The sequence below is a fragment of the Narcine bancroftii genome, chromosome 9, assembly GCF_036971445.1.
Source record: "Narcine bancroftii isolate sNarBan1 chromosome 9, sNarBan1.hap1, whole genome shotgun sequence".
NCBI classification, from domain to species: domain Eukaryota; kingdom Metazoa; phylum Chordata; class Chondrichthyes; order Torpediniformes; family Narcinidae; genus Narcine; species Narcine bancroftii.
This window is the reverse complement of record NC_091477.1, coordinates 40171762-40192174: the sequence shown is the minus strand read 5'-3', so window position 1 is coordinate 40192174 and position 20413 is coordinate 40171762. Positions and strand designations below refer to the sequence as shown.

The 20413-nt window shown below is 41.3% G+C and overlaps 1 protein-coding gene across 3 annotated transcripts in view; it reads right to left on the bottom strand.

Annotated features, from left to right (window-relative positions):
* Positions 1–20413, bottom strand: part of slu7 (SLU7 homolog, splicing factor) — a 53492-nt gene that overhangs the window by 20062 nt on the left and 13017 nt on the right. For all 3 annotated transcript variants that reach the window (XM_069898865.1, XM_069898864.1, XM_069898866.1), the window contains exons 4-9: positions 17656–17736; positions 9741–9905; positions 7128–7196; positions 3343–3387; positions 2579–2707; positions 1240–1337 (exon numbers count right to left, since the gene is read on the bottom strand). In XM_069898865.1, coding sequence (XP_069754966.1) covers positions 1240–1337; positions 2579–2707; positions 3343–3387; positions 7128–7196; positions 9741–9905; positions 17656–17736 — 587 coding nt within the window. The remainder of the gene's footprint in view (positions 1–1239; positions 1338–2578; positions 2708–3342; positions 3388–7127; positions 7197–9740; positions 9906–17655; positions 17737–20413) is intronic.

The window sequence follows — 20413 nt, the reverse complement described above, 5'->3', positions numbered from 1 at the left end:
AGAAGGATATTAACCAAATGCAGGCAAATCGGACTAGATCAGAATGCCAAATTGGTCAGCATGCACAAGTTGCTAAACGACTAGCATTTTCCTGCAAGTGACACAAGGCTAATCAGTCTGGAATCCTCTGTATGCTCTGTACCTTTTTAAAATAGTGGGTTACATTAGCTATTGGAACTGTATCAGTCTGAAGAATGTTTGAAAATTATCTGATTCTAGGGTACTCATTAAATATTCTGGGATGAAGATGATCAGGCCTTGGGGTTTTGTTTCTTGTATAACACGGTTAATACGTTCCAAAAAAATAATAATTCAGTGTTATGGAAAACTGCACTGTTCAAAGTATTATTATCTGCACTTTAATGTAATTCCAATCCTATAATTATTTATTCTTTTACCTAGAACTCTAATGAAAACATGCATAAAATATTTAAAAGGGATATATAAAATTGAAAAATGACAAAGATCTTTATTAGCAATAAGTGAACATTGTTATTTTAAGACAATATATGTCTAATGTAGTTTGCACTTTTTTAGTTCCAGGTCCCCCTGCTTGTCTCCGGCAAACTCAGCTTACAACACTCATCGTGTGCAATCTGTCAGATGAGGTGGGGGTGAAGGCAGTCTCAGACTGCAGAGATGCAGAGCCAGGTGATCGTTGGATGCCTGCTTTCTACTTTGTTTGAAACGACACGCCTGATATTTCAAGACAACTTCACAGTGACAGCTTGGGGCGGTGACAGTGACTGGTTGGGGATGGGACCAACCGCTTATATCAAAACCTCCGCTATTCAAAACAGTGTTATACAAGGTGTCCCTGTGTGTATCTCTCTCGCTCTCTCACACACACACACTAATTTTCTTTTCCAACAAATTCTTATTTTGTTCCTTTTCCTCAGTTGACCCAATGTTTCCCAGTATTTCTGGAAGGTCATTTGTTTTCCATGACAAGTTCCCCAGTTACTATCTACAAGGGACCTACATTTGACTCCATTTAATGTTTTTTTCTTCATGTATCTATGGAAGCTTTCACTTTCAGGTTTTATGTTCTTTGCAAGCTTACTCTTTCCCTTTGATGACCAATCCCTTTGTTGTCATTTGATGAATTCTAACCGGCTCCATCAGTTGTTATTCTGGCAGAATACATTGCACTTGATATGCCGAATAAAAACTGATACAAATATCTCCTGGTGCAGTTGTGGTAACCTTCTAAATAACTATTCATTTCCAATAACTTACTCATCTGGATTTCTGCCAGTGTTAGAGTAGGGATTCTCTCTCATAGCTCTCGTTTTCGGATCATAGTATGCTGAATTGGGATCCAAGTTTCTGAGGTACTAAGAAACAGAAAAAGAAGTCATAACAAATGCATAAGCACTAAATTTAATAAAGCATTCTTGTTTTGTAATTTGATGTAATGTTATGTATCTTTATCTTTGCTACATAGAGTACACTGTTTGACCTACTGAGTTACTCCAGCATTTTCTTTCTTATACTTCTTTTGTAAATTAAGTATTACCTGCACAATTGAAATATATAGTGTGCAAAAACACAATATTGAACTCATTTAGGACCTAATTTGTAAAGGCTTGTTATTTTCTGAAAATGCTCACTTTGACTGACATATTAAAAAAAAGAATGGAACATTGCACATCTTTTGTCTGAGTTTATCTGAAAATTCACAATAACATTTAAGCAACCAAGTATTAAATACATTTTTTTATTGAGCTGTCTGAATTCTTCACTCAATTATTATGGCTTTTACAAGGTGCAGATCAATCAAGGTCTCATATTCAACTGGTCTGGAAAGAATCGCAAAGAATTGTAAACTCCCGATTGGACAGTGTCTCTTCAGTTTAAAGAACAGATGCAAAGTGAAAAATGGAAGGAAAACCACAGCCTTCTGATTCCATGGTGAAATTATGGCATGCGAGACCAAACTCTACTTGCTTAGCCAGTTTGCTTCAGGATCACTCCCAAACAGTCCTTCTTAAGAGAATAACAACTTGAGCAGTAGTATCAGAAGACTGAGGTGTGGTTCTACAAATGGCGATAAAGTGTTATTATAGTCTAATATTTCTAGTGCTTAAAGAAGAAAAAGTGCTATTTAACATGAAGATATTTTGACAAATATTTTAAAAGTTAAAAAATGCAGTTTTGCTATAACTCAGTGAACTACCTACATTTAAAATTAACAATGGCTTTTGGAGCTTTGGATCAAATGATTTGGAGGAGTTTTACTTTAAAAATCACAAAATGCTTTGACATCTTCCTGGATTACACGTAAATCCATGCTATTTGTGAATATCCACTGAAGGAAAGCTGAAAGATATTCACTGCTTAAGCATGGAGGTACATTGTAAACCAAGTCTGTTTGCTATGACATGTGATCTAAAGTGAGCCCAAAATAAGGTGCATTATCATATTAAAAATGTGACACTTGAACAATCTCATGAAAGTGTTTCAGTCTGTATCCTGGAAGCATAAATGATTTGTAACCATTTTATCTGAGGCCCTGGTACCAGCAAATGGTACGGTCAGCAAAGAGGACTACATGAAGATTAGAAAAGATGCGTACTTTTGCAATGTCTTCACGAATACGGAGATTTCGAACCGTAATTCTTCTCTTGGAGTCGAAGTTCTGTCCAGGCATGTCAATATCATCAGCATATTTATCTTCATCCTCATCTTCACTGTTGTCTTTATCCTGAAATTACAAGAACGACCAAGTCCAATATGAAAGACCTCGACAAAATATAACTCATTTCATTAGGAGTTCTTTACAACATCCGAAAAGCAAGTCCGGCCTTTTTGCTCGACCATGGTGTATGATGGATCATATAAAGGTTTTTAAAAAAAAAAAAAATCAGACTTTGAATAAGTGTACTAAATAATTTAGGAATGAATAGAACATTGTTCACCTTTGCATTTATCTAATGGGCATTATCTGTATTTTACTATCTGATGGTTGCAAAGTTAAATGAAAAATACTGAAATGCAGAACACTTTTTCAAATCCAAATCAGCTGAAGTTGGGAATGCTTTATTTTGGTTGGTTGGAAGAAGGGCACAGCTTATCCTCCTGATCAGTATGCAGTGACTCAAGGTGAGGGCTGCTTTAGGTCATAACTGATCAATTTCATTGTTGAAAGAACAGCAAGGCCTCTTTACGAAAAATGAAGATGCATCTTTACCCCCGTCGAAAAAACATTAATAGCACGCCAGGAATTAAGTGTTAGAATGGAAATTTTATTTAACATTAATTTCAAAAGCACTTCAAACTTCCTCCAGATGGAACGTGAATGATTGATTAGAATCTTTTCAATTTAATTAAAACACTTACTCCAGAATTATGGTCCTCTTCTCCCCACTGAGATCTTGAAGAATTCTGCAGTAATAAAAATATAGATCAACTACACAGCACAATTACTTTGAAAAGCACAACTACAGATTTATATCCATTCTGCGGTAGACTTACACTAATAGCAATAAATTTCCTAAAGGAGCAATCACCAAAGTACACACATTTATTGTTGAAATGCTACTTCTATTACCTGAAATTTTTAAAAACTAAAACATGCTTTCGAGTTATCACACAGGCACTTTGTTATTAGTGACATTTCACATGTTGCGCATACACTAGGGAAACAATAGAAGCTTAGTTTTGAATGAAAAGTCATTGACCGGAGATATTTTTCACTTAATGCTGTGTGCCCTACTGAATAGTTCTATTGCAAAAGATTTATCTCAAAGGCTTTATATTTGAAATAAAAGCCTTATTGTAAAAGCTAAAAGTGCTAAGTATTTTCAGCATCTGCAGTTCTACCTCAGACTTCCTTTGGGATTACAGATTCCAAACAAAGAACACTTTAAAAACAGTTAAAAAGTATACAAGATCAAATATGAGCAATTAAAAAGCAATTGATGGACACCTTCAATTTACTATCCCAAGTTGAACTTTATTTGTCATCCAAATGTACCAGTGCAACCTGCTGAAACAGTGTTCTCCGGTCCACAGTGCAGCATATAGTGCAAAAGGTGCTTCCAGACATAACACACATTCAGACAAACTAGACACACACTGTACACATGGACATATATTAAAGTAAATGTCACTAATAAATAGTAGAGTCACAGGGAGTTCTTTTTGCAGTCATTCAGCCATTTGACATCTCACAGCCCATGGGAAGAAGCTGTTCCTCAGCCTGGTGGCTCGGGCTCCAATACTTCTGTGTTTTTTTTCCTAATTGGATTAACTGGAAGATGCTGTGTCTGGGGAGAAGGGACACCCCACTGATCATCTCTGCCACTTTTATGGTCCTGTGGATTGACCTCCTATCCGATGCTCTACACCAACTGTACTACACACTACACTATGACACTGTGATGCAACCAGCCAGGAAGCTCTTGATGGAGCTCTTGTAGAAGATTGACTGAATGGTGGCTGGAAGCCTTGCCTGCCTCAGCAGTGGCTGTTGTGTCTTCTCGACAAGTGAGGAAATATGTCAAGGAGAGGTTTAAAAAAGGCACAGTATAACTTGAAAACATATTTACACTTAGCTTTCTGAACAAGCATGTTTACATAGAACTGAAAACCCTATAACCCTCCAAATCCCAAGCAAAAACAAGGAAGGAGGTATACAAATGACTTATTTTCAAATAAAAAGTTAACTAAATGAAGCCAATAAGCTTCTTCACTTGTTATGACCCTGGAATATCACCTTGAAGAATTCTGGAAGCAGGTGAATGTTGTTCTCATGTTACAAAAGTTATGCTTTTAGTTGCTCGAAGTTTTACAACAAAGCTAGAGCCCAAGTATTTACAAAGGAATTATACATGCAGTTAAGCAATCTTTGAATAAAGCCAAGGTGTAGAAAGTCTTCACAAAGAACCGAGACATTAGTCATAGCTTAATTTTGCTTCTGAACCAATAATTCTTGTCCTTGCAGTGAATAGATGACCCCTGAGCAAGTTAGAAAGCTGGAACATTTTAATACCTTGAAAAATAAATTCAAAGTTGAAACCAAGTACAGCACAGACCTTACCAAATCAAGCACTAGTGCAGTGGAAGTTCTCTTATAAGTTAGCTATCAAGATATACATTCTGCCCTTCAGATACATGCATGTTATTATGATAGCAGCAAGGAAATCTCTTTTTACCAAAGTGGAGGACTCCAAAATTTTCCACATAATTTTCCATTCCTGTTTTGTCCCATACTTTTAATTTGACTATCATGATTGGACCACATTTCCTGTTTATTATCAATCTGTATTGTTGCAATCTATGTGCTAATCCTTTACATGTTGCCCATTGCTTATTTACTCTATCTCTTCAGATATTTTCTTGATCTCCAGTTGTCAACATGACAACTATTATTCTTGTCACATGCACCTTTAATTTCTGATTTGAATTACACCAGTCACTACCAATACTGTTTGCAGACCCATGTACCCAAGCTATTTCTTACTTCCACCCAAACTAATTTCACTTGATTTCTGAACTAAAGTTTTGCCTCTTCTTTAATACAAGAGCAAACCAAGTTAGTTTTTCATTTATGTTTCTGCTACAAGTTCAATTTGTGGGAAATTTTCATTCCAACCTTGGACCCTTTTCCCACCTACGTCTCTCTTCAATAGATTTTAGATTGGGCCTCTATGCTGCTTTTTATGCTACTAATTTATTTATCTTGTTACAAATGCTGCACACAGTCAGATTTTTAAAAATTTCAATTTAGTCTTTCAGCATTTTTTCCCCCCAACACTTATGTTAATATATATTGTCACCTCCAGTCAGTCTCTGGATACAATTTGCTGGGAAGTTGGCCAGAGCAGTGGCAGATGGAATTTAATCTGGACAAATGTGAGGTAATGCATTTTGGAAGGTCAAATTCTGCAAGGACATACAGAACACATGGCCAAGTTCCAAGGACGGACGATGATCAGAGATACCACGGAGTGCATAATTCTGAAAGTTGTAACATAGGTGGATAGGGTGGCGATGCAGGCATTTGCTATCCTTGCCTTTAATGGGACAAGGCACTGAGTACAAGCACTGGAACATCATTTTCAATCGTACAAAATATTGGTTAGATTGCACTTTTGAGTATTGTGTACAGATCTGGACACTACTACAGGAACAATGAAGTAGCAATAAAAAGAATGTAGCAGAGGTTCACCAGAATGTTGCATGGAATAAAGGTCTGTAGTCATAAAGAAAATACATAAGCTATGTGAAACATGGGAAATTTTCACTGCAAGGGGTGACCTGATGAAGGTTTATAAAATTATGAGGGCAGAGATGAGGATACACAGTAATTTTTCAGGGCAGGTGAAACTCTGAACGAGAAAGCTGAAAGTGAGAGTGGAAAAACTTAAAAAAAGATCTGGAGAGCAAGTTTTCCCACACAGAGGGCAAATACTAGATATGAGCTGCTAGAGGTGGTACAGGCAGCTATTACAATGTTCAAAAAGTGTTTTGACAGGCACTTGGATAGGAAAGGTGTAGAATGAAATGGGCCAAAAGTAGGCTAATGGGATTCGCATAGATGGGAATCACAGTTGGCCTGGAAAAGGTGAACCAAAAGGGCCCAATTCCGTGTGGCAAGTTTCTATGATTCTTTACTTACCATTTTGGTATCCTGAACAATTGTTTTACTCTATGTGACTTATATCCATCCGCACATATGACCAAAGTTTTTTTTAAAAATAAAGAAGATATAAAACTAGAGCGATTACAGTGGGGAAAAAAACCAGGCCTATCTATGGTAGCCGCCACGTTGGTTGGTGTCCAACCTCTCTTACGAGAGATGGCCTTGGTTGCTGCCACATTGAGATATTTCACCACATTTGAACTCCTTGTGTCCTAGCTTAAGATTCTGATGGTCAGACAGATTTTAGAGGCCAGTAGAGTCTGCAGGATGCTCAAGGTCCACAGAAACAGAGAATGGGAAGAAGTCAGAGATAGGGAACAGAAGGAAATCAATCGTTTTACTCCAGTATCACAGGTAGGGCAATTCCCCGACATAGGTCCATTCCAGATACCACTGGTCATCGACAGACATTATGTCAGGGAGTACCTGTATGTGACATTATCATTTAGATGCAGTGCTTCTGGGTCTTCATACTCACCGCATAGTCCACCAACTTCCCCGATGCTAGCTCTTCCTGAAGTTTCTGAGCTTTCAAAGTTCGTTTGGCCTATAAAGATAAAACATCATTTAAACCATAACTAGTGAGGACTCCATGTTCACTTTCCTTTGTTGACTTGTAGATATTTGTTTTCTTATACAATTGCAAAGGACAATGATGCTTCTTTTCATTTTAAAAGGCAGTATATAAATATGAATTGTTATTAGTAATCAAATCATGACTCTTTATTTTAATGCATATATAAAAAGTCCTAAGATCAAACTCTGGAGCTATTTGTACATGGTCAACTCTTTTTGCACTGCTTGTTAGCAATGTCCTCCATTAAAATTTATACAGTACAAATTGGCACCAAAATTGGCCTAAAAATAGGAAGCAGAATGTGATGGAGATTTGATCTGGGATTAGCAGCCTGTGATGTTGGGACCATGACTTTTTAAAATTAATGAACCGGTATTAATAATTTGGGTGTGAATGTAGAGGGACAATTCCTAAGTTTGCAGAATACATGAATTTCTATGGTGTAATTGAAGTGAAGAAGACAACCATAGAGCACAGGATGTCATTGATCAGTTGGTAAGGTGGGGTGATCCACTTCTAGGGAGTGAATTAGTTATTACAAGTTTATTCCTTTTTTTTAAAATTTAACCTCTGACAACCTAAATAACCAACTTTGGGACCCTTGGCGTAACCCTTTATACCTCAACTGAACAGTTATCTTTTCTGTAAGGCAGTCTCACCTATTTGACTACATGACCAGCGTGATATCTTGGTCCAAAAAAAAAAGACTCGTGTCAATTATTTATCAATAAATTCAAATAGTGTGCAAATACAAAGATGTTAAAGCAACATGAATATAACTACAATGCACCATGGAAGCTCAATTGAAAACATCAACTGTTGATGGGTACAAGTGATAGGACATGCATTTGGCTCCATCTATAGGACACACAACATAATATTTCCATTCTTTTTTTTTCCTTTCTCCCTTTTGCCTCCAGCACATTTAAGGTGAATAGTTTATTTTAGGTTAAGATTTATTGTCACAGATGCTGCAGTCAGTGGAGAATGAACCAGCCCAAGAACTCTTTTGCAGTTTTGCACCAAGTTTAGTAGTTGAAGCAGAACACCAGTACACTATCCTATTCACTTGAGAACACCATCAGAGTATCTCTCAGATAGAGTCCAAGTCAGAATACCCAGTACAGTGTTACATAGTTTTTCTCTATTACACCTAGAATATATGGACTTGGAGGTGACAGACTAAAAAAGTGAATTTATATAAACATTCTAGTTTGCATCTTTAAATTTCCAATAAAATCTGAAAGAATGCGACTCCATATTTGAAAATATCAATATTTAGTTCCAGTGTTTACTTGGTAGGAATAGTCCTTTTAAAAAGTCAGTTAAGTTTGAATGAACATCCCCAAATTCTTTTCTGTAGTCCGTAGTGCAGGGGTAGCCAACCTTTTTATTTTAAATTTAGACATACAGCACAGTAACAGGCCATTTCGGCCCATGAGCCTGTGCCACTCAATTAACCATCACCCCCCCGGTATGGACTCATGAGCAGAAATGACCTGTTACCGCGCTGTATGTCTAAATTAAAAATTGAAAATAAAAATGCAAAGGTTGGCCACCCCTGCCGAAGTGGGTAAGCTCTGAAACTTCAGTCTTCTCATATTTCAATACACTGACTCTCTGAGAGGAACTGCCACTGTGTGCTCAATGAAGTGTTGGGTAACTCCAACAACTTCCTGATTTTCATGTTTAACTGCAAGAGTAAATGCTGGAAAGTTGTCCACCAGTTTATTGTTAACAGCACTGAGCAGTGACAAACTTATTTCTACAGCAGATCTGAGCCAGTGATATTCTGGTGCAATAACTGCCACAATTAGCAAAATAGGAAAGTGGGTACAGCTAGAGCATGATGAAAACATCAAATGCAAGTTAACTAAAGCTTCTTTTACACGAAGATAGTTTTTTTTTAAAGTTGCTTTGCCATTTCTTTCCCCATTTTTCAGAACTTGCATCAACAAGCCCTGTGGGGGGCATGTCCATGGTCACTCTGAGACCATAGAGACCCAGGATTTCTCCCCAAAGGAGCTGACTCATAACACATCACTGTTACTTTTTTCATTCTAAAAACCAGATCTGTAGATTAAATCTACAAGACTTCCATAATTTCCTTAAAATTGAAATGAACTTCCCCAAATAATAAAGATATTAAAATAAATGAAGTATTTTCAGATTTCTTAATCACTTCTTTCTAAAGCACAGCCTTTAGTCACTCACACCCTCTAAAATGAGAGAACTGAAAAGGCACCCTTCAAATTAATGGCAGAGGATACTTTTGAAAATATCTTCCTAGAATTAAAAAAAAAATTCGCACTTAACACATTTTAAAAATTTGTAAGTGATCTGGATGGATTACAAAAATAAATGCATACATCCAGACACAATCTGAATATAAATGCTGTGACTAAATAATCGCTAGCTCGACACAAATACATATAAAAATACATTTAAGCTGCTACCATCTGTGTTTACGGTTATTCTTCAAGGCTGAACAGAAATTCACTGAAATATCCATACCAAGTCAACTTTTGCATATTCCTCCACAATCCTCATGTGTTCTTCTGAATCATAACCATTCCAACGATCACGTTTTCCATCGTAGTCAAAAGAAAGTGTTGGCTGCATATGCTCATCTGCAGCAATGTTGATACCAGTATATTTCGCTCCTACTTTTCTAGGCCTCTATTTCAAAAAAAACAAGAAACAACATTGTAGAGAATAGTACAACACAGAAGAGAATTTTGTTCTTTTTAAAAGAATCCTTCAGTTTCAATCTTCATACATAGAAATCTTTAATGCAGGGACCTTCAGAACATTCTGTAGTTGCCATCCAAAACACAGATACAGGGAACCAAGATCTTAAGATGACCTTAATCCTGGACCAGATTAAGATCTTGGCCCAATTCTGCATGTGGTTAAAGATTCAAATTGAAGGGGTAAGGAAAGGAGGTTAAAAACAAAACAGTGCTTTAAAAAAAATTCTGTAGCAACTCCATTTACTTTAATAAATATCGCAGTTAAAGTTTTGACTGACAGCTAATCTTAAATCATCTTTTTCTTCATTTTTAAAAATACAGATGTTACCTATTCTTAATTGCCCTTGAGAAGACAGCACTGAGCCACCTTCTTGAACTGTGGCCTCCTGGTGAACAAAGCCACCATGCCATTGCGTGAAGAAATCCAGCAACTGAGAAGTAACATTGACAATAAGGTGGCTTGCAGCCTGGAAGAGAAACTGCAGATGCTGATGCTCCCTCCCATTCATCTGTTTGAATTTGTCAATGGCAAAAGAATGAAAGTTTGGACTATGCAGCTGTCAGGACACAAGTATGTAATTACAGAACATTTTTTTGTAAGATGGTGTATTGGGAAGGGCTGTGCCTGTCACGTGAGCACTGCCCCCTGCCTAGTCGGAGGACATACCAGCTACCAATCAAGGTTTGGATCCACCCCATCCATTTGTGCACACCTTGCCAATTTACCCATGTAAATTACCTGGACTGGTTTCTCCAGCCTGCCTGTACTTGACCTTGGGCTATTGGCTGTTGTAATTGGATTAACCCTCCTGGCACCAAGCCATTTTTCCCTGCAAACGACTGGGCTGGACTCTCCAGCACTATAAAGGTGGCATGTGCTCTTTGTCAGCTTGTGACTACCCTGCACCACTCTCTCCAGGCCTAGAAACATGGAAGGGTGCTAGAGAAACTGTTGGTAAGATGTGCACTGTTAAAAGTGTTGGGAACATTTAATTAGTGTCCCTTGTAACATAGAGCTGTGCTGCATGGAGTCAAGGGGTGGTGGGGCATCATAGTGATTTTTCCTTGATCATTGTATGTGCCCGTTCACACAGAGAGAGAGAGAGAGAGAGAGAGAGAGAGAGTGTTTTGTTCTCATGCTATTTTCCATACGTTTGATATTAATTGTCCACTGCTGTAAATTGCATGCGTGTTTTGCCTCTGTTATCAATTCCCACACTTGACTTCTGTATATAAAATCCTTCCCTACCAAATTGTGTGTCCAAAATCCTTGCCTTTGAGACCTACAAAACCTGTTTCCTCACTCTCAACAAATGGCACTGCGAGCAGGGTCTCAGGGGTCTTGGCTGGAGACGGAGGCAAATGTTCTGGAAAACGAGCAACAAACCCAGTGCAGGCACCAAGAATAGGATTCCTGGGTGGATGGACGAGAAGGAGGGATTCGAACTCTTGGCTAGCATGCTGGCAGACCATGGTAAACCAGTGGACTGGTCTGAGCAGTTGGTCCCACATAGTGAGAAACTGGGGCACCATTTGGTCTCCCTTCTCAAGAGGACAGGGTTCCCCAAAGCCAAAAGCGATGCCTTTTGGCTGTTTGCGTCCCTCCTGAGTCACCAGGTCAGGATTACTAACCAGATCCAGCATTTATGCAGCAAGAAGGACAGGGAGTTAGAAGAGCTCCAGCAGCACTGCTGCGCACTGGAGGAGGCAGTCCAGGTTGCCCAGACTCGAGCCTGCGATCTTGTGGACAGGGGGACTGAAGTCACCTGCAGGCAAATACTGCTCTAGAAGGCACGGGGAGCTCGCAGCTCTGGCTGGAAACTAGACCTGCAAAAAATCTGAGCCCAGGTCCAGCAAGGTAACAAGTTGGACATGTGGTTAAACAGTGATGAGGAGGGGGTGACCAAGGAGTCAAGGTCCCACAACCACCCTTCCCACTATGCACCTGAACCCCTGTATGCTTGATCCATCACCAGGTCCACCAGAGAGAGGAGGATGCCAATGACCAAGCCCTGTGGGGGCATGCCCATGGTCGCTCTGAGACCATAGAGACCCAGGATTTCTCCCCAAAGGAGCTGACTCAGCTGGCAGATCATTACCGCCATCTGGCCATGTGGTTGCTCTGGCTGTGGGATGAGGGGACCCCCCCCCCAACTCGAGCCTCTCACATCATAAGGCAAGCCTCTCTGACCAACAAAGCATCAACAATGCCATTCAGGTACCACAGCCAGGAATCCAGGAAGGCACTACCCTGTGGGATCAGGTAGTGACCGCAGTAAGGGTCCGGTACCCCACCCTCCTGGAGTTGGATCTATACAGGCGCCCACATGGGGGTACAGACAGAAAGGGCACTCGGGTTATTAGAGATTGGGTGCTGGTCAACGGGATCCACCAGGAAGCCTGTGACCGTAATCTTTTTAGAAAACATCCAAGTGACCAGTCACCACCATGCACCTTGATTTAAAGTCAGTGGTCCTGCTCCTCATGGCGAGGAGACAAGACACATTCCACAGTCCCACTTTTTGCCAGTTTAATCTGCTGCAATGTCCAACCTATTCAACCTCTCCCAGAGGTATCAGTTGTTCATTATACCATTGTTTCAGAGGCCCTTCACATGTTAATCTCTTCCCTCAGGGAACAAGGCTGGACCATTAATATCTGCATACAATGGTGCTCAGGCCAGAGATATTTCTGAGACCGTCAAGAACAAAACTTTGAATTTGCCATCCCCTCAAATAAAACAGACAACCAGAGCTTTCTGGGCCTCCTAGGTTATTGGGGGCAGCATATACCCCACCTTACCATGCTCTTTAAACCACCCTATAGGGCCTCCAGTAAGAAACCCACATTCCTACGGAGACCAGAACAACAGGCTGCTTTTGACACAGCAAAGGAAGCTATTGAACAAGCACTGCCCCTTGCCCACCCCCGCCAGACAGGTGTTCCTTTTAAATTACAGATCTCGACCAGTGAGGTGGTTGCTGAATAGAATATCTGGCAGAAGATCCAACGGTGCAGAGTCCCGCTAGGCTTCTAGACAAAATCCCTGCCTGGAGCCGTTGCTCGCTACAACCCATTCGATACCAGGACATCGGCCAACGTTTTCCTCAGGGTCGGCTAGCACCATTACGGAGACACTGAACTAATACTAACTGACCAACAAGATAGTTTGACATGTATTATGCAAAAAAAGTCTCAACAAGAGAACAGCTGTTGCTATGGAAACTTTATCACTGAACATTCTATCTTATCAAACATTTGTAATGGATTTTTTGAATAAAAGATTGCACCCTGAGCTGTGGTATTTATTATGCATAATGTATCTAAGCACAGTCAGAGGTCCCTTTCACACTTGCATCCCACTAAATTGGCCATTCAGTGTCCTGGGATAGGAATGGGGGTTTGGCTTTTCACACTTGACCACTCCTTACTGGGACACTGAACACTTTCATATGTGCAAGGAGCCATCCCCGTGGTTAGGACCGTTCTACCTTCTACTGATGCAATTACCTGTTTCACACTTGCCTGATTACAACACCGCCATCTACAGAGGCCAGGGATTGTACCAGTCAATCCCCGGCGTGAGATGACGTCATCTGACGCAGGCATTGAGCTGATTTTGCTTTCACACTTGGCACTTTAAAGGCTGATGGGCATTTGATTCCTGGGATTCTCTTGCAAATGTGAAAGGAGCTGAGAAACTGAAAATTGTGCATGCAAAGTTACAGTTTGTAAGGTGACTGGCATTGATCAGACCATGGTAGGAAACATTATATAATTTTGTTTCACAATGACAGCACCATCCCAGAACTCCCAATAACAGAAAAAAAACACCTCATAGGATGGGGGCTGTGGGAGCCTTTATTTAAAAATACTAAATTGGCCAACTTTCTGTCCTCCTGGCTATTTGTACAGGGATCCAACACAAGCACTTGGGGCACCCGTTGAAAGAGAACACAAGCGGGAATGGCATCCTGGAGTCAAACGTCAGCCCCCTGGCTAATCACGGGATAGCACGGTGACAGGCATCTGGGGTCTATGCGTAGGAAGGGCGCAAGGGTAAGGCCAAAGCACGGGATGAGCAAGCCAAGAGAGGGCTCTGGCACCTGATGGATGACCTTGCAATGCCTGCTCGCAGACGTTGGTGGTAAGAATGCTCACATTTGTCAGCCAAGCCAAAGAAACAAGAAATTGGAGTCAGTGACCAAACAAATTCCTTTTTCTACCCTTCCCTCTTACATTGGGGAGCAGCTCCCACTGCACCCTGCCCCATTGGTAACACAATGACCCTGTTTGGTCAGGGGTGGGGAGCTGGTGAGGGAGCATTGAATTTGACTATGTGCCTTTTCCAGCATTTGGAAATTATATATTGACCCACTTGATTAGTACTGTTTTTTTAAAAAAACATTTACTTTTTACTTATAACCTATATAGAGAGTTATGGATTCTATTGGGAAGGGTTGTGGCAGTCATGTGACAGAACTTCCCCTTACCTAGTCAGAGGACACACCAACTGCCAATCAATTACCTGGACTGTACTGTCCAGAGTACAGATTAACCCTCCTGGCACCAAGTTATTGTCTCCTTGCTAACAACCTGAGCTGGACCCTCTAGCACTCTAAAGGTGCCATGTGTTCTTTGTTCTCTCTATTTGCCAGCTTGGGATCACCCTGCTTCACTCCAGGCCTAGAAACATGGAAGGGTGCTGGAGAAACTGTTGGTAAGGTGTGCACTGTTAAAAGGGATGGGAGCATTTAATTAGTGTCCCTTGTAGCATCGAGCCGTACCTGCACTGAGTCAAGGGGTGGGGGGGGGGGGGGGCATCGTAGTGATTTTTCCTTGATTATTGTATGTGCCAGTTCAGAGTGTGTGTTGTTCCCATGTTTTTTCCCCCACGTTCGTTATTAATTGTCTACTGTTACTTTCCCATGGCTGCTGTAAATTGCGTGCATGTGTTGCATCGGTTATGATTTCCCCCACTTGCCTTCAGTAAATAAAATCCTTCCCTACCAAAACTGTGTCTACAGTCCTTGCCTTTGATACCTACGAAACCTGTTTCCTCACTCACAATAGATAGGCACTGCAGCCATGCTATGAATGCAGCAGAGGTATAAATGTTTTGATTTCTGCCAATCCTTTGGGCTGTTTAACTTGAAGGCATTGAGTTTCTTGAGTACTTGAGCTTACACTCATCCAGACAGGTTGTAACATCACCATCCTAATTTACCCAAAGCCAATCACTCAACTGCAAAGCAAACCAGATGTCAAGTTACTCAATGCAGGGCACTGATCTAAGAAAACATTCACATCAGCAAAACCCAAGCTTGTAGACTTTTTTTATTGGGATGGATTAGCCACAGGTTGGCATCCAGGCAACGTAAAATTAAAACTCCATTAAAATGAATAGACTGTTTCGGGATATTGTTGAAAACTCAAAGTGCAAGCTGATCCAAGACAATCTGGCCAATTATTTCTGAGACAGTACATCTCAAAAGATATAGGCTTTTGTAAATCATTTCTCAATCTGTGTCTCTAACGTAAAGAACTGTCAGCAAAAAAGCCCCAAGTAATTTAGACCACACATGTCAAACTCTGGCCCTTTGGCCCACAATATAATTATATTTGGCCCGCAAGATCATATTAAATATATATTAGAGTTGGCCCGCTGGCCGCCGCGCCAGTATAGCGCATGCACACTGAAGGTGAAAATGAAGACGCCGGAGGTGTGGAGGGATCTCAGAGTCCAGAATCACAGAAATCGGAGCGCCGCACTCAGCCCGCCCGGCTCCCGGACACACAGACGCGGCTGGAGTTGGGGACCATCCTCGCTGGGTCTGCGCTTCAGCGGTGACGCCAGACCGAACGTCTCGTTGGCGATGCCTTCTCCCTCGCTCTGTGTGCGGCGGACCCTGCCTCCCGCTCCTTTTGTTGGAGACGAGCCCAGCGCCGTGAGATCGCAGTTTAATCCCTCTCCAACCATGGGAGGGGGGTGGGAGCAACGCGCTCTTCTCAGCCAATTCCTCCACCGCCCCGGACGCCAGCGTTTCAACGGGGGGGTTCGGGTGCCTTCGTCAGGCGACCGACCTGTTGGTCAAAGACAAGGGGAGAGCGTACAAACTCCACACAGACAGCACCTGAAATCGGGTGAACGTGGAGCTGCGACCCCACATTCCACATCAGGACTGTGTGCAAGATTGGGAGCAGTGAGACGGAAGCTTATTGGGGTTGGGGGGGGTCATTCTCTGACCACTTGCCTAACAATTAACCTAATCAGATGTGGAGTTACCACAATACAACAGTTCTCAACCTTTTTCTTTCCACTCGCGTCCCTGTGGCATTGGTGCTCTGTGATTAGTAAGGGATTGCTTAAGGTGGTCTGTGGGTGGGAAGAAAAAGTTTGAAGACCACTGCTTTAATCATCCCTCATTGACTCGTCATGTGCACGGTTTCAGAACGCTAAAGGAAATGGGCCAATGACAATTTTTCTCAAGCAAAATATTTCAGTAACAATTGGGTCTAGAGCAGTGATTCTCACCCTTTCCTTCCCACTCACATCCCACCTTAAGCAATCCCTTACTAATTATAGAGTTCCGATGGCATAGGGCACACATGTCAAACTCTGGCCCGCGGGCCAAATTTGGCCTGCGATATAATTATATTTGGCCCGCAAGATCATTTCAAAAATGTATTAGAGGTGGCCCGCTGGCCACCGCGCCAGTATAGCACATGCACAGTAATACAACAAATCCCAGAATGCATTGGCGTCAGCCTGCTAATCGCCCCCACCTCCTCTGTTTACGTTGTAGGGTCTCACCGTGGACTCTGGTTTTGGGGCCTGGCCGGTGTCAGGGGAAGCCAAGGCCGCTTCCCAGTGCCCGGAACCAGAGGCCTCGGGCCTGACCTCGCCAGGACCGTTGCCCACTCCCCCTCCCTGCCGCAGGCCGATCCGCGACTCACGGTGACGGGGCCGCTGATCCGCCGAGATGCCGCCCTGCAGCAAGAGCGGATGCCCCCGCACTGTCATTGTCCAACCCGATCGCCCGCAAACCCCGCCCTCCCGCACACAGGCCTGAGTAAGGATTATGAACTTTAATCTCAGAATAAAACGATTTTCCAATAGTTTCATGTCACAGTGATAAATATATTCCTGGTTAAAAATGGTCCTGCACCTGGATACAAGCTCATTAGGCATAAAACTTAAAAAATGTGTAAATCAAAGGATATCTATATCCAATGGAAAAAGGGCATGGCAAATAACCCTGCTAGAGTTCATGCCCACAATCAGTCACCCATTTGATTGTTTCAGGAATCATGTTATTCTCCCACATTCTCAATAGCCCTCAGATTTTACTATTCAACAGCACACTAGCAACATTTGACAAATCCTCTATAGAGAAATATTATTTATTGAATATTTTATTTCTTATTTGTTAATGCTTCTGGAAAGAGTTTATCCAAAACTATTATTAAACATTTATTTTAATAAGAAAAAGTTTAACATTACATATGTTGAAAGAAGAGAAAACATGCAGATGTTGTTGAAAATTTTCAATAAATATTTAGTTCGGCCCTCGACTTAGTCCAAGTTTTTAATTTTGGCCCTCCGTGAATTTGAGTTTGACACCCCTGATTTAGACCAAATGCAACAAAAAAAAACAATTGTGATAGTCACTTACTTCCATGCAATCTTTTTTCACATGTGTTAATGCTCCACAATTTTCACATGCACCTCTCCGGTATTTCGTAACCAAAGGACTCTAGTAAAAAAAACACACATCATGAACGCAGTGCCATGGCCTTACACATGCTAATAGTTAAGCACCATCATGACTGAATTTTGTATAATACAAGATAATCCAAGTAAAACATGATTCTCCACTGCTAATGTACAGTTATCCATATTTATATAGCACATTTACAACAACTCACATGAACCAAAATGCTGTACAGATCATAAATTACATCTTAACTTAAGCAGCTCTTTAAAGTGCAGTATAAAACAGGTACTCAAGGATGAAAATTGAGCAGATAATATGGTAGCAATCAACAATCACCTCAAAATGCTTGCAAGTAAAAATACAGCTTCAACCTGGATTTAAAAGAGTTAAAGTAAGGGGCTGATTTGATGGAGGGAGGAATGTTGTTCCACAGTTCAGGGGCTGCAATAGCGAAGATGCGATCTCCCGGAGTTTGGAATTTGAGCACGGAACAACCAAGCGCCTTAAATTGGCCGATCTGAGGGGTCTTGAAGTGGAGTAGGGCGTTAGAGGTGATCAGTGATATAGGAGGGGCCCTGTCCATTGATGGCTTTGTAAACAAACTGGAGAACTTTAAAACCTATTCTGGCAGCCAGTGAAGGGAGGCCAGAATAGGAGTGATATGGGCCCTCTTCTTGGCTCCTGTCAGGTTGGGTTTTTTCAGGAAGAGCTGGACCACAGCACGCTTGAAACACATTGGAATTGCCCCAGTGGCTAAGGAACTGTTGATAATAAAGAGGATGTTAGGACCAGCTGTATCGAAAACATTCTTCAGGAGGGAGTAGGAACAGTGTCGAGGGGGCAGGTTGTTGACTTCATGGCGAACAAAATCTTTCTAAGGGTGGGCAGTGTGATTGGACTGAAACAGTCCAGATTGGATGAACAGAGCTGTGGTACAGTTAGATTGCAGGTGAAGGGGGGAAAATGTTGTTCCTGATGTTCTCAACTTTGTTTATGAAGAATTTTAAAAATTCTTTGTGTTTGGTAAGGGATGCATCAGAGTTGCATTGGACCAATGATTGAGTTGATGGTATTGAACAAGACCGTGGGATTTTGGGAGATGTTGGAAATTAGGTTAGCCAAGTATTTTGTTCTTTTGGCCTTTACTGTTTCTTGGTATGTGTGCAGGTTGTTTTTCAGAATTTCGATGGAAATTTGTAATTTGTTTCACTTCCACTTATGTTCGGCTATCCTCTCTCCCTCCTCAGGGCTTTGGTGGTATTATTGAGGCAAGGTGCAGTCTTGAACTTGGGTTTTTTATCTCCTTGAGTGGGGCTACAGCGTTCAGGATAGAAGAACAGGTGATATTAAATAGGGATGAAAGTTCCTCCGTGTTGAGGTGGGGAGGGGGTGCCTCTAGGGTGATAGTACTTGGGCCTCTGAGAACCTATTTGCAGTCTGAGAGTTAATGTAGAGGAATAGCATATAGGAAGATTAGATTTGTTTGGGGAGCGAGGCAGGGCTAGGTCTAAAGTAACTGCTGCATGGTCCGTCACACAGGCATCAATTAATACTGGGTTATTAAATGATAAATTGGATGACAGGACTAGGTCGGCTTCATGGTGAACACAATCTTTCTTTTTATGTGTTCATCTTGTTGAAGCAGTTCTAAGTTATAAGACACAACTAGGTAAATGAATTCGCTTACAAGTTGGACAACACACGTGGATATTGAAATCACCAAGAATCAGAAGTCGATCTAAGATGGGCATGGTGCTTGAAAGGTAGTCTGCAAACTGAGTGATAAAATCCTGATGTATTTTTGGTGGGCGATATATCAGAACAATTAAAAAGGGGTTAACTGTGCTTATTTTAATTAGATGACTTCGAAGGAGAAGTGAAGGAGGAAATAGCAGAGGCTCTGGCGGTAATTTTCCAAATGTCATTAGATATGGGGATAGTGCCGGAGGATTGGCGCATTGCGCATGTGGTTCCGTTATTTAAAAAGGGTTCAAGGAGGAAGCCTGGCAACTATCGGCCTGTAAGTTTGACGTCTGTGGTAGGTAAATTAATGGAGAAAATTCTTAGAGATAGTACTTATAAACATCTGGATAGACAGGGTCTGATCAGGAGCACTCAACATGGATTTGTGGGAGGAAGGTCATGTTTGACCAATCTGAATGAATTTTTTGAAGAGGTGACTAGGAATGTGGATGAGGGTAGCGCAGTGGATGTTGTCTATATGGACTTCAGTAAGGCCTTCGATAAGGTACCACATGGAAGGTTAGTTAGGAAGGTGCAGTCTTTAGGTATAAATTTTAAGATAGTCAAATGGATTGAACATTGGCTGAAAGGGAGAGGCCAGAGAGTGGTAGTGGATAATTGTCTGTCAGGTTGGAGGCCGGTGACCAGTGGTGTGCCTCAAGGATCTGTATTGGGCCCATTGTTGTTTGTTATATACATTAATGATCTAGATGATGGGGTGGTGAATTGGATTAGTAAATATGCAGACGATACTAAGATAGGTGGAATAGTGGATAATGAAGAAGGTTTTCAAGGATTGCAGAGGGATTTGGGCTGCTTAGAAAAGTGGGCTGAAAAATGGCAGATGGAATTTAATGCTGATAAGTGTGAGGTGCTTCATTTTGGTAAGAAGAATCAGAATAGGACATACGTGGTAAATGGGAGAACATTGAGGAATCAGAATAGGACATACGTGGTAAATGGGAGAACATTG